The 15,274-nt window shown below is 41.7% G+C and overlaps 1 protein-coding gene across 1 annotated transcript; it reads right to left on the reverse strand.

Annotated features, from left to right (window-relative positions):
• Nucleotides 1-1,211: 1,211 nt before the first annotated feature.
• Nucleotides 1,212-15,214, reverse strand: PPIL3 (peptidylprolyl isomerase like 3). The gene is made up of 7 exons (XM_056111833.1): nt 15,131-15,214; nt 13,992-14,070; nt 12,182-12,256; nt 9,275-9,368; nt 8,453-8,520; nt 6,511-6,629; nt 1,212-1,663 (listed from the first exon to the last, which is right to left on the reverse strand). Exons 2-7 carry the CDS (start codon nt 13,992-13,994, stop codon nt 1,537-1,539), a joined length of 486 nt encoding a protein of 161 aa, XP_055967808.1. The 5' UTR covers nt 13,995-14,070; nt 15,131-15,214; the 3' UTR covers nt 1,212-1,536.
• Between the last annotated feature and the right edge of the window lie 60 nt (nt 15,215-15,274).

Raw genomic sequence — 15,274 nt, forward strand, 5'->3', positions numbered from 1 at the left:
ACTATTTGGAGTCAACTTCCATGTCACAAAAGCATAGCAATAATTGTCTTCCTGTGTCTACACAAAAAAGACATTGCTAAACCATGCAAAAGACATAAAGGAAAGAGAAAAAGCAATATAGGATTATTAGTGTGTCATGGAATTGGGTGTGCTTCAGGAACACTGTGATGGGAGTAACTCAATAAACCTAAGCTCCCTGCAGGAGGAGCAAGGACAAACCAATGTTATGCAACACCTGCTGAACATCATGGAAATTCCCAAACCCCTTAAAAAAAAAAAAGGTGAATTTTAGGCTCATGTCTTGCATACGTACTGCTCTAAGTTCAAGCCCCTGCACTACAATACTTTGAAAATAAGAGAATCTGGGTTGATCAACATTATCTGAGTCTTAGTTATACTTAAATATATGGACTAGGACATAAATCACCCAACTGATTTTATGAGTGTGAACCAGCCAATTTACTGTGAGCAGACAGGTGAAATTCTTATGACTGTAACTGAACATGATGGGTCTCATTCTCCTAAAGAGCCTTGAATATAATCTCAGGGCTAGGATGAAGGAGACGTTACTGGGGCCTGCTCGAGGCAATCGACGATTAACAGGATGATTTGTGATTTTGTAACTGAACAGTCATAAGATTAAGTTCTAAGAACTGAAAGATCACCATATTGGACCCACTGAAAAAAATGGAAAAGTTCAGCGGCTAGAGAGATAATACAGTAGGTAGGCATTTGCCTTGTATGCAACTGACCTGAGTTCGATTCCCCAACACTACATATGGTCCCCCAAGCGCTGCCAAGAGTGCTCCCTGGGTAAGCTTACCCTTGGAGTAAGCCCTGAGAAATGTTGGGTGTACCCCAAAAACCCAAAAGGAAAAAAGGAAGAGTTCAGGATAAAAATTGAGGGAATATCAACGTGTATAAAAATAAAAATTTATGGAAAATATAAGCTTTTATATGAAGGATGAGAAGGGGCCAGAAACATAGCTCAGAAGGCAGGATTGCCTGCTTTGAATGCAAGAAGCATGCAGGAGGGGCCTGAAGCAACAGCACACTGGGGAGGGCATTTACCTTCCATGCAGCTGACTTGGGTTCCATCCCCAGCAACCCATATGGTTCCCCGAGCACTGCCAGGAGTTATTCCTGAGTACAGAGCCAAGAGTAACCCTTGTGCATTGCCGGGCATGACCCAAAAAACCAAAAGAAAAAAAAAAGCACACAGGAGGCCTGGATCACAGGGCACTACCAGTGTTCACTCCTGAGCACAGAACCAGGAATAGCTCCTGAGCACTGCTGGGTATGATCCCCTCCCCAAAAAATTAAACATATAGAAATACATGAAATAATAATGGTAGGAAAAGAATACACTCCAAGAATAGGAGTAAAATATGACTGTCTTCTCTTGGTACCATGGACTCCTTGTTAATGGTAAACAAGCAGGAAGATGCGGCAATCTCTGACATAATTACAGCTGGGTAAATAACATAGCTGTGTCCCCTGAATAGTCTGCCAAGTATTTGCCCAGGTCTATTAAAGCTACTGAGCAAACGGATTGGCATGAATAGTTATGTCCTTAATGTGTACATCATTAAGAGGCCGGTATGTCTTCTCATTTACTGGCAACTTCTCCAATTCATCTAGAGTCTCCAGACCATCTATTACTCTGCAAGAGAAATAATATAGTACATTAAAATTTTGTCAGATTGACTAATATCCCAATTCCTATAGAAATTCTAGTCCTAAGAAAAAGAGAAAGAGAGAAGTTTCACAGTTCCATAAATTCTCCAATGAATTTGGTCTATATCTACTACACAAAATCAAGTACAAAATAGATACAGACCAAGCAGACATGGAGCAAAATTCATTTTTATACCTTTATATAAAAGCAATGGGTAGGAATACTCCCAGTAAAGTATCTAATATTGTGCTGTCTTAAGCATCTTATACTCTTATCTAACCAAAGTATCTAATATTCTATCACACAGAATAGCTACCTGGTAGTCAGCATAAAGTTGTAAGACTTCCACCTTTGCTACAGGAAACACACAGAGAAAGACAGATATATAATTGTGAGTTCAAAGAGTGTGGGCACGCATGACACATATCTTTGGTGGTTGAGAACCACCTCCCAGGGCCAGCAAGGTGATGGACAAAGGACGGAGAATGGGAGAATGGAGGAACAGGGGCAAAGGCTGGTTGGTAGTCAGGGATCATTTATTTTTTTCTTCTTCATCGCTGTGACCCTGCTATGTATCATTTTCCCAGAAAAAATGCACACTCATAAACAAGGAGTTAATGGATTTGAAGTTTTAAGAATCCCTGTCCTAGGAGTCAAAAAGATGGTATAGAAGTTTGTTACCTTGCCTGCAGCCGACCCAGATTGGATCCCTAATACTACATATGGTCTTCCGAGCAAAGAGCCAAGAGTAACCCCTGAGCATTCTTGGATATAAGCCCAAACCACATCCCCTTGCAAACTCATAAGAATTCTTGTTTTAAATGCTTTGCTTTGTCACAAATCCAGTAAGACAAGACTTTGGTAGTTACTGATTAATTTTTTTTGGTGGGGGGGGGGGGGTCTCACCAGTGGTGCAGAGTATACTACCAGGATTACACCTGACAGTGTTCAGAAATCCATGCAGTGCTGTGAATTGAATCCAGTGCTCCATTTATGCCAGCTTCATGCTCAAGCCCTTTGAACCATCGCCCCAACTCCCCTGATCAATAATTTTGGATAGTGGGTTAAAACCCAGCTCCCGGAAGAGAACAGTGTAGTCTCCTGCCCCTGCGCCTGGCTGTCCTTGCCGGGGCCCCTTGGAGGGGAGTGGGTTGAGCTTTCCTCCCCGCCCCGACCAGGGCTCCGGCAGCCGAAGACCTCCAGGACCAGCCACCACCATGCTGAGACCACTCTCCGCACACCTGAAGGTACCGGCAGAGGAACAAAGGAAAGCAGGTCCCGGGGCTGAGATCTCCAAGCCTACTCGGATCGGGCTGAGCATCCTCCACCCAGATCCTCCGAATTCCAGTATGGGGGGTCACACCCACCAACTGGCCCCCTGGCGCCGTGTAATCCGTGTAATCCCATCAACGGCCAAGACTCAGAGACTATAAAACCCAGCTCCCGGAAGCGACATCTTAATATCTCATTCCTACTTTGGACAAACTGGCAGGCTACCGAATGTAACCTGCCCACACGGCAAAGTCTGGCAAACTCCCCGTGGTGTACCCAATATGCCAAATACCAGTAACAATGATGGGTCTCATTCTCCTAACTCTGAAAGAGCCTTGAATATGGCACTTTTTTAAAAAATCTCAGGGCTAGGACGAAGGAGACGTTACTGGGGCCTGCTCGAGGCAATCGACGAATAACATGATGGTCGTGATTCGTGATTCGTGGGTTAAAGGAAAAAATACAATAAAAGAAACCTGGATTATCTACAAACACAGACTAGTAAGTCTTCTATTTAAATTTTTGGTTTTTGATCACCATATTGGATCCACTGAAAAAAATGGAAAAAAGTTGCTCAGGGCTTACTCCTAGCCCCGCACTCAGGAATCACTCCTGGTGGGCTTGACGGACCATATGAAATTCCAGGGATCAAACCCAGGTGAGATGCATGCAAGGCAAGTGCCCCACCAGCTGGATTATCATTTTGGCCCCTCCCACTGGTTCTTGAAAAAACATTCAGTGTCAGGGATCAAATGCAGGGTTCTCACGTGCAAAGCATGTGCTCAGTCCTGAGTCATCTCCCAGGTACCGAGTCTTCTATTTTTAATTAACCTTTCATTCAAATTAACAGTCTAAAATTATCTCTTGGTTTTCCTCGTTTACTCATCACATAGTAAATATTTGTCAAAGAAACAGACACTTGACTTCCTTCCTGGCTCTGTGCTCAGGAATGACACCTGGTGGTGCTAGGACTAGATGTGGTGCTGGGAAATGCCTCTTGGTGTCTTCTTACTATGGTGGGGGGTGAAGAGGGCAGGGAGTGGATCACTGGATGAGGGTAATAGGTTTTAGAGACACTCAGAGAAAAAAACAACAAAGCAGATTTTTGGTGGTGAAGGCACTGTAACTGTGGACATCAAAACACATAAGAAAATGTTCTGTAGCCATGTACATGAATCACAATAAAAATTTACAACTTTTAAAAGGAGGGCAGAGTGATAACACAGTGGGCAGGCGTTGGATAACACTGGGTTGTTTTTGCTGCTCCCGCAGGGAGCTTAAGGTCTATTGAACCACTCCTAAAACAGAGCAACTGAGGCACAACTAATAATTCTGTATTGCTTTATTCTTTTCTTTATGTCACTTGTATGGTTTATTTAGTAATGTCCTTTTTGTATAGACACAGAAAGACAATTGATACTATGCTATGTAACATCGGACTTAATTGACTCCAAAATAATATTTACTTCTGGGCATCCATATTTACTTACATCCGTATTTACTATCCGTAAGCCTCAGTTGCCCTTAGTTCCTAGCACTCCAAGAGCAGGGTCCCGATAAGAGACTGATGGACCCAGGACAAGCTGTGAGCTACACTGGCATCGAAATGGAAATGGACCAGGCCAAGTGCAATAATACTTAACTGGAAGTTAAAAGAACAGTCATGGACAAACTCTGTCATGGCCCAAAAGAGGCAACTGAAAAAGGACCCTGATGGGGTTAGGAAAGCCTAACCTGGCCTGAGGACTGTGGTCTGAAATATATAGTGAGATGTCCTCAGGAAGACTCAAACTTTAAGCTTGATATATCTCTTACTATGCTCATACAAAATGGCATTGCTAGAAATACTAGAAGTAAATTTACTACAATTATTTAAGTGGATTACTAGCTGAGGAAAGAAGAAAGCAACACACCTTGAATGGAATCTCATCCTAGTAATCTGGGGTAATCTCCTTAGATGAGATTTTGTCCTTGAGTTGATCTCCTGCAGGAGTGACTGGCCTTACCTCTCTTTGTTGATCTGTTAATATTCAACCCCACCTCTGTATCCCACCCTACAGGATTTCTATATAAACTATGCTGTAAGGGGCTAGGGAGGTTGGGGCAGATGGTTAGAAGTTCGCCATGGTCACAGGGTTAGAAGAGGTCAGAAGAAGAGACCAGAGACTGAAGAAGATATCCGCAGCAGACTAGAGAGCAGGAGACAGAGAGAGTGAGACAGAGCACAATGGACAGAAGATAGAGGACTTAAAAGAAGAGCATAACACCAAGGTTAGAAGTAGAAGATCGACGTTAGAAAAGGACAGACTACCAAGACTGGAGAGGAGAGGCTGACACCGAAAAAGAGACCAGAGGAAAGACTACAGAGACTAAAGAGACAGAGAGAAAAAGAGCACAATAACACACATAGAAGAAGAGCACAAAGGAAGAAGATAGAAAGAGAGCACGGCAACAAAGAGAAGACAAGGAGGAAAACTGAGACTTTGGAGACTCTGAGGTCTGAGAGGAGACTAGGATTATGGAACTCTGATGGCCAAAACTACAGCAGTAAGGACAACCACGACTGCGCCGTAAAGGGAGAGATCAGACAATGATGGAGTCCATCGTCACTCATCCTTTGCTCATCCTTCACCCATCAGTCCCGGAAGAGCCTAGGGAAGCCACTCCCAGTCCACTGAATGACATCTGTGCATCCTATTAGCTCGTGGGCCTGCCTTTCCAACAGCCCACTACTTCTTACTTCTTATGTATGGTTCCGTTTCTTCTATTGCATGTTGAGATGAGTTGTAGAAAATTCAACAGGCAGGGTGTTGCCTTGCACAGGGCTGACCTAGGTTTGATCCCGAGCACCCAAAATGTTCTTCCAAGTCCTGCCAGTAATGATCCCTGAGCACAGAGTCAGGAGTAAGCTCTGAGCATCACTGGTTCCAAATCATGACCCCTACCCATTTTTTTTTTCAGAAAAAGAAAAGACAATGGTATCTAGAACTTAGATGAAATAATGGAATCACCAGTCCTAGTCCATATTATTTGTCACTGCATTTCAGATCTGCTAGTTGCTGTAAAATGGTTTTCGTGATGAAAACAGATGTTATTTGTTATTTGCATAATGATCCTGATCCTGTTGGGAAAAAAAAAAGTGCTGGCCCCTCTCTTACAAAGTAGGAAATTGGGCTCTGGCTAACCTGGGGTGATCTCTAGCACCCTATATGGTCCCCCAAGCACTGCCAGGAGCAATCCCTGAGCACAGAGCCAGGAGTTAAGCCCTGAGCACCATTAGGTGCGCTCTAAAAGTCCTCTCCTCAAAAATAAAAACAGAAGAGGGGGTAGTCGTAGTTGTCCTTACAGCTGTAGTTTCGGTCATCAGAGTTCCATAATCCTAGTCTCCTCTCAGACCTCAGAGTCTCCAAGGTCTCAACTTTCCCATGGTCACAGGACTGGTAAGTTGGGGACTTGAATTCCCGGTTTAAATCAAATCTAGATTAAAATATAGTTTTCACACTGCTTTATGCAACCCCTTATATTGAAATTTCAAAGAAAACTAAAAGCAGGATACTCACTTTCCAAATACTGTGTATTTCATGTCCAGATGTGGTTGCTTTCCATAAGTGATGAAGAACTGAGAACCATTGGTATTTGGGCCATTATTAGCCATAGATACAACACCTCTAACATTGTGCTGAAAAAGACAGACCAAAAAATTAGGTGGATTTTCTATTTTGGTTTGTTTTGTGTTTTTCGGCCACATCCAGCAATGCTTACGACTTACTCCTCTCTGCTGAAAATTCAGGTATGCAAATTTTGTGACTGAAATCTTCAGGCTTTCTAGGGGTTGGGATAGCCTACCTCCCCCTACCTCCCCCTGCCTCCCTGTATTTCAAAAAGCCCTGGCAGTCATGTCCACACCCCAAAACCACCACACCCAGTTTAAAAAAAAAAACTATTCTAGCTATACCTTCCCAATAAAAATACTGAATGCCCTGAGCAAACATGATGACCTCTTAGTACCAGTATTGCAAACCATAATGAGAGAGAAAGAAGAGAGAGAGAAAATTGGGGGGGGGGGGTGTTGGAGAGAGAAAGCAAGAACAATTGAGAGTGAGCAATCTAGAGAGAGAGAGAGAGAGAGAGAGAGAGAGAGAGAGAGAGAATATCCTGCACAGAGGCAGGTGGCAGGGAGGGGGTGGTTGGAGAGAAACTAGAGACATTGGTGTAGGAAATGTACACTGGTGGAGGAATGGGTGCTGGAGCATTGTATTACTAAAACTAAATCACGAATAGTTTTGTGATGGTTTATCTCACAGTGATTCAGTTAAAATAAATAAATTTAAACGTTGTTTTTTTGTTTTGTTTTGTTATTTTTACTTTTTTGGGTCACAGCTGGTGATGCACAGGGGTTACTCCTGGCTCTGCACTCAGGAATTACTCCTGGCAGTGCTCAGGAGACCATATAGGAAGCTGGGAATCAAACCTAGGTTGGCCTCGTGCAAGGCAAACGCCCTACCTGCTGTGCTATCACTCTAGCCCCAATAAAAAATTTTTTTAAAGCTAAGCTAGCACTTGTGAAGGGTGTGGTGCTGAAATTATGTACACAAAAAAACCAGTATTAGTAGTATGGTAAACCACTAAATCAATTACAACATTTAAAAAAAAAAAACTAGGCTAGGGGGCTGAAGAGATAGTACAGCTGGTAGGGTGCTTGCCTTGTCTAGGGCAGACCCAGGATCGATCCCTGACGCCCCAAATAGTCCTGAAGGCCACCTGGAGTAAGCCCTGAGCACTGTCAGGTGTGGCACCAAACCAACACCCTCCACCCCTCAAATCTGGGTACATTTGGGGCTGGAGCAATAGCACAGCGGGTAGGGCGTTTGCCTTGCATGCGGCCGAACTGGGTTCGATTCCCAGCATCCCATATGGTCCCCTGAGCACCGCCAGGGGTAATTCCTGAGCGCAGAGCCAGGAGTAATCCCTGTGCATTGCCGGGTATGACCCAAAAAGAAAAAAAAAATCTGGGTACATGGACAAATATACCCAAATAAAACACATTATGAAAAACTCCATCTTTATTCATGAGGACACAATAGAGACAATGACAGAGATGCAGGTGTATCAAGCTCAGGGCTTACTCCTGCCTCTGTGGTCACGAATTACTTCTGGAGATGGTTGGGGGACCATATGGGTTTCTGGGTATCAAAGCCGGTTGGCTATGTACAAGGCTATGTACAATACCCACTGTATTATCAATCCAGCCCAACATCATTTTTTAAGCCCCCTCAGTAGATTACTGATGAAAAATTTCAGGTTGAGCCCAAAGATGAATTAGTAAATATCAACATTCATGTGATCATGGGATTCCAATATATAATTTCAGCTATATCTGCCATGTCTTTCTGAAAAGGCATATTTATTTAGTAGTGATATATACTTGCATTACTATAGCATAGCAGCAACATTTTCAAGTGTAAGTGGCAAGAGAACACAGATTTTGAACTGTGGATGTACCTTGAGATATTCACTATATTCATCCTCAAACTTCCTGCCCCAAATACTGTTACCTCCTCTTCCAGTACCTACAGTAAAGACAAACAAAGCACTTAATTGAAGTGGAAATAATTTTTTATTTTCTAGACCCAACGTCATTTACAGTCTAATTCTTTAAATACAAATAAACCTTGTCCTCACAATTTATTTATTTATTTTTGCAATGCTGAGAACGAATCCTGGGTTCACACCTGAAAGATATACTCTACTACTGAATCAAAGCCGTGGTCCAAATATGAGTAAAAGTTCCTATGTTCTCTCTTACTTTCCACATTTTTTAATTTATTTAATTATCATTATTATTTTTTGTTTTGGGGACATACCCAGCAATGCTCAGGGGTTACTCGTGGCTCTGCACTAAGGAATTACTCCTGGCAATGCTCAGAAGACCATATGGGAAGCCACGATTAAAACTGGGTTAGTTGCGTGCAAGGCAAGTGCCCTACTGCTATATTATCTTTCAGCCCCTGAAAAATTTTGCTTCAAAGACGTTAGAAATATCTCTACAAAAGACCAAAAACACTCATGTTATCAGTATATATTTTTTATATTTCATATTTCTGTTTCAAAGAGCGAGGTGCTAAGAGCTCTGCTTAAGTTCTTCTTGCTACTGTGGTGGGGGAGGTGGTCAGAAGGAAACTGGAGACATTGGTGGTGGGAATTGTACACTGGTGAAGGGATGAGTGTTGGAACATTATATGAATTTTTCTTGCTACCTCATCTTTTATCTCTCTCTTTTTATACCACATACCTAATTTTCTCAAAATTAATGAGATAACTTACCCGTTGGATCTCCTGTTTGAACCATAAAACCCTTGATATTTCTATGGAATATACAGCCACTGTAGTAATTACTGGCACAAAGAGCCAAGAAATTCTGGGGAGTAAAAATAACAATTGAGAAATTATTTTAAAAGAAATACTTTTAAGATAAAGAACCATTCAATAAGAACATTTTTAAGAGCATTATTTAACCTATGATTTTTAGGCATTACTTTGACAATAATTAAAACATTTTAATGGCTTCATTCTTTTTTTGGAATAAATTCTATTTTTTTGTTCCAAATTCTATTTGGAACAAAATACAAATCTTCAACAAAAAACTACACAGCCTAACCTAGCTCTGCATCTTGTAAAATGAGTTTCCCTACTGCTTATAAAGTTAGCTCCATCAGTCTCATATCCTGGAATGTTTTTATATCTCTTTCCATAGAGATACCTTCATTATATTTCATTTGTTTTGTTTCGCAGCTACATATGTTGGTGCTCAGGGCTTACTCCTGGCTCTGTGCTCAAGGATCACTTCTTGTGGGACCATGTGTAGTGCTGGAGATCAAAGTTGGGTCATGCAAGGCAGAAGTTGCTTAACAGCTGTACTATCTCTCCAACCCTTATCTTTTTTCTTTTAATAAAAAACGATACAGGGTTTTTCTTTCTGGAGAAGCCCTTGTTCTCTACTGAACATGTATCTTTCTCTTTCGACAAATTTCTCTAAATTTCTTTCAATAAAAACTATTCTGTGGGGCTGGAGCGATAGCACAGCGGGTAAGGCGTTTGCCTTGCACACAGCCGACCCGGGTTCGATCCCCTGCATCCCATATGGTCCCCCGAACACCGCCAGGAGTGATTCCTGAGTGGATGAGCCAGGAGTGACCCCTGTGCATCGCCGGGTGTGACCCCCAAAAAAAAAAGCCAAAAAACAAAACAAAAACAAAACTATTCTGCTTGAGGCTGGAGTGATAGTACAGCGGGTAGGGTTTACCTTGCATGCGGCCAACCTGGGTTCATCCCTGGCATCCCATATGGTCCCCCAAGCACCGCCATGAGTAACTCCTGAGTGTAGAGCCAGGAGTAACCACTGAGCATCACTGGGTGTGACCCAAAACAAACAAACAAAAAAAGCCTATTCTGCTTCACACACACAAAGTATATATATATATATATATATATATATATATACACGTGTATATATATATATATGTATATTTTAATACTATTGAATCAGGAATACAATCAGGACTGCACAAACCCAGTCATCAAAGTACCAGTATTCCTCTACCACTATCTCTAGGACCCTTTCCTCTCTTTACTTCCACTTAGCATACTCAATTCTATATGCAAATTCTTAGGCTACTGTCAATGGTCATTGTTTATTTCCCCATTGTTTCTAAAATTGCACATGTGAGATTTATTCAGCAACTTGTCCTCTTTTTGACTCAGCGTGATACCCTCCAGCTCTCTCCAAGGTACTGCAAACCGCAACTTTTCCTCTTTAGTATTCTACTGTGTAAATATACTACAACTTCTTTATCCACACATCTGTTCTCAGGAACTTGAGTGCCCTGATTATCTTTTGAACTCAGCTTAAATGGCACTTTCTTGGTCAAGTCTGTCCTTTTTTTTTTTTTTTTTTTTTTTTTTTGCTTTTCTTTGGGTCACATCTGGCAATGCACAGGGGTTACTCCTGGCTCTACACTCAGGAATTATCCTTGGCAGTGCTCAGGGGACCATATGGGATGCTGGGAATTGAACCCAGGTCGGCTGCGTGCAAGACAAATGCCCTATCCGCTGTGCTATCGCTCCAGCCCCAGGCCTTTCCTTTAAAAAAAAAAAAATTATTATTTTTCTCTACCTGAATATTTTATAAGGCATTTTCAAACCCTAGAATTACTTTATTTTTTTTTAGAGTGAAGTCTCCCAGACCTCACCTATTTTCTCAGCTAGAATATCAATGCCATGAGGGCAAGTAATCTCTTGTTCATCATTATAAGATCCTGGAAAGCAGCTTTTCATAAATATTTCTTGAATAAATTAATATATGCAGCTAACACACTCTCTCTCTGGGTCACACTCAGCAGTGCTCAGGGCTTACTCCTTTCATAAATATTTCTTGAATAAATTAATATATGCAGCTAACTCTCTTTCTCTCTCTCTCTCTCTCTCTCTCTCTCTCTCTCTCTCTCTCTCTCTTTCTCTCTCTCTCCTCTCTTCTCTATTTGGGTCACACTCTGTAGTGATCAGGGCTTATTCCTGACTTTGTATTAAGGGATCACTCCTGGTGGGCTTAGGGACCATATGGGGTGACAGGGATCAAACTTGGGTTGGGTGCATGCAATGCCCTACCCACTGGACTATTAATCTGGCCCCTATAGCTAAGTCTTCATAGCTGTATCTGCCATTTTTTTGAATCACCTGCAACATCAAGAAAGGTAAATGTCAGTTTTGATCCTGGGCACCCCATATGGCTCCCAGAGCCTGCCAGTAGTGGTCTCTGAGTGCAGAGCCAGAGCACTGCTAGGTGTGGAACAAGAGCCCCACCTCCCTCCAAAAAGGTACACGGAAAATGGAAATTTTATAAAAAATTATGATAATTGATTGTTCATGACAAAGGTTTTATATAAAAGTCTTACTTTTTCTGAATGTAAAAAGTAAAATAGTTTCAAAGAAATTTACTTAGAGAAATATGAGGAGAGAGAAAGAAACAATGATTGAGAGAGAAGAGAGGCTTCTCCTTGGGGAGAAAAAGCTGGGAGTACACATCTTAGGTCGAGATGTGGGCTTATCTCTAGGGTGGAGAATGAGCCCAGAGAAATTTTCTTCTTGCTGTTGTTTTTAGGTTAGATAGTTCAACGTCAAAATGGCTATCATGATGCATTAATTCAATGTTTATAGCTACATCTTGGCACTCACCTCGCAGGTTTTGGGTGTCCTCTCACAGAAGACTTCTATTTTAATATCACCAACATCTGTATGCAATGTCACGGACTAAAAAGGAGACAAAGGGGGAGGGGGGATGAAAAAATACATAAATAAATAAAAAGAAAACAGAATGCAAGAACAAGGATGACTTTATAAACAGTATTCTTTCCCTGGTTGAATATTAAAGATAAAATCTGAATAAAATCAGGATTTCACAGATTATCTGTTCAAATAACAGTTCAAGTTATTTATATTTCTGGAAAATTTATTTCAGGGTTGGAGAGAGTACAGGACGTAAGAAACTTGTCTTCCATGTGCCTTATCTCCTGTACTATCTGAACAGGACCACTCCCTACTCGAACTCCTGATACCATACATGGTCCACAGAGCACCGCCAAGGGTCATTCACGAATGAGCCCCTGTTTTGTGTGGTCCCCAAAACCAAACCAAACAAACAAAAAAACTTCAGCTATAGATTATAACTCCAGAAGATAAATATGTTATGGTACAATGATATCTCTGCTAAAGACTTGGGAGCAAATATTGTGATGGGAATAATTACTTTAAATTTGACATTTTCATAATCTGAAAGCAATTTTTATGTATTGTCCATTTTACCAACACTATTAATATTTATTGAAAAACAGAAAGAATGTCTCTTTTAAAGGGAAGACTGGATATCCTTGCCTTGTACTTGATGTCACAGAGAATTCTTTCAGTTTTCCATTATTAGGGATAATACTGGGGCTAGAGCAATAGCACAGCAGATAGGGCGTTTTCCTTGCAAGTGGCTGACCCAGGTTTGATCCCCCAATGTCCCATATGGTCCCCCGAGCACCACTAGGAGTAACTCCTGAGTGCACAGCCAGGAGTAACCCTTGAGTATTGTCCTGTATGTATGACCCTCTTTCCCCCACAAAAAAGGATGATACTGGCTGTGGGCTTAGTACAGATGTAGATGGCTGTTATTACACTGAGGAAGGTTCCTTCTAGAAAAATGTCTCTTTTAAAACAGTTTTCAACTTGCCCTTCAAGCTCATGTTCTCTCTTGAACATTTATCTCTGCTTGCCTATCTCTAAGTTTCTTTGCTTATTTTCACTCTGGAGAAGCCTGTGTTCTTCCCCTCACATCCATCTAAATAAATTTCAATAAAAACTACCTTGCTTTACAAAAAGTTTTTACTAAGAGGGTTATCAAAAAATTTATTTTTTAACTAAAAATAACAATAAAGCATCAATGTTTCTAGATCCTTTATGTAGAGATAACCTCTTTCAAGAGCTACTTGCTTTACTTGGTGTCTTTGGGACCCCCTCATACTCTGATAGCTATTCCATTCCAGAGTTTGGGAGCATGGGGGCGCATGCTAGTCTGCCACTTTCTTATTCATTTCCCCTTTTACAACAGTATTTAGCAGTTAAGAGTATGGCAGGACTGAAGACCAAGGGCAAGGCGTGTGTGTTGTAGTAAGGGTGCACAGGGTAAAATCATCATTGCTTTCTTCAAGCTCCTTATGTAAGAGCAAAAGGAACAACTAAAATAATCACATCTGGCTATAGTCTTCCCATCTCTATCTCCCATCTCTATCAGTCTTTTCCCATAAAAAGCCAATTCTGTGCTTTAAGTGAACAAAGTAATTAATTTTAAAGTAATTTTACTTTTTTCTTGGCTTTATTTAGAATCATCAGTTTACACTGTATCATTTTCCGATCTTGTTATGAAAATTTCCATAAGGTTTTATTGCTCTTTGTTACATTTCTTAAACTTACAATTACAGAAGTAAAAGAATCCTATGAAATTTACCATTTTTCTTCTTAATGGTGTCAGAAAGAACTGCTACTTAGCTGCTCACAGTATTCAGGAGACAGTCAGAAATGAGTCTCTAGTCCCAAAAAAGAAAAAAAAATAGGATTAAATTCTCTTTCTTGCCAATGCACTCTTCAAAAGCCTCTTCTTCGCCTGTCCTCCAAGTGAGGTACATTCAGGTTCTGGGGATTAGGCACCAGATGCTTTCCTGTGCCTAGGACTTAGTCTCACAAGAAAGCTGCGACTAAGTTCTTCACTTCTACCTATCTGCTGAGCTGGTCAAATCTCTTTGACCAAATAATTCTATTTACTTGGTTTCTGGGCCACACTCACAGATACTCAGGGATTACTCCTGGCTGTAATTGGGAGATCACATGCAATGCTGGGGATTGAATTTGGGGGAGCTGCGCACAAGGAAAGCGCCCTATTTCAGTACTATCTCTCTGACCTCTAATAAATTTATTTAAAACGACCTTAACTGGGGCTGGAGCGACAGCAGAGCTGGTCGGGCATTTGCCTTCTACGCGGCCAACCCGGGTTCGATTGCCAGCATCCCATATGGTCTCCTAGCACCACCAGGAGTAATTCCTGAGTGCAGAGCCTGGAGTAACCCCTGTGCATCGCTGGGTGTGACCCAAAAGGAAACAGAAGAAAAAAAAAAAGACTTTAACTCTAACACCTATTCTATTTCCTTTCTCACGCAGCAGTTGCCATCAAAAATTAATTAAGTCTATCGGTTCCAACAACCTTCCTGCCAGTGTTCAAGCAGTCCAAGAACTGAAACGCACAATTTTATTTTATTTTAACTTTTTGGGTCACACCCGGCGATGCACAGGTCTTACTCCTGGCTCTGCACTCAGGACTTACTACTGCAGGTGCTCGGGGGACCTGGGATGCTAGGACTCGTACCCACGTCCACCGTGTGCAAGGCAAATCGCTCCAGCCCCTGAAACGCACAGTTTAAAAATGAATGAATGAACAAATGACATTACCCCATACTTACGAAAAACCGTTGGAGCAACACCGCGTTTAAAACAAAAACGAAGCTCCCATAGACCACCCAGACTGCAAGTCGGCGTCTTTGGGCCACCGAAAGTTGCGCGCGGATGTCATTAGACTCCAGAAATGCCCATTACCTGTATGCTCTCTTCTCCGCTCCTCCCTATCTTAAAACGAACAAGCAGAATTAGGGGAGACAGTTTAAATTATCCACCTGGGATAGGTTAACCTGACAGCAAAGGGAGCTCGTGAAATTATCCCACTAGGGCAAAAAGCGCAAG

This window comes from Sorex fumeus, unplaced genomic scaffold (assembly GCF_029834395.1).
Source record: "Sorex fumeus unplaced genomic scaffold, SorFum_2.1 ptg000014l, whole genome shotgun sequence".
In the NCBI taxonomy this organism is placed as follows: domain Eukaryota; kingdom Metazoa; phylum Chordata; class Mammalia; order Eulipotyphla; family Soricidae; genus Sorex; species Sorex fumeus.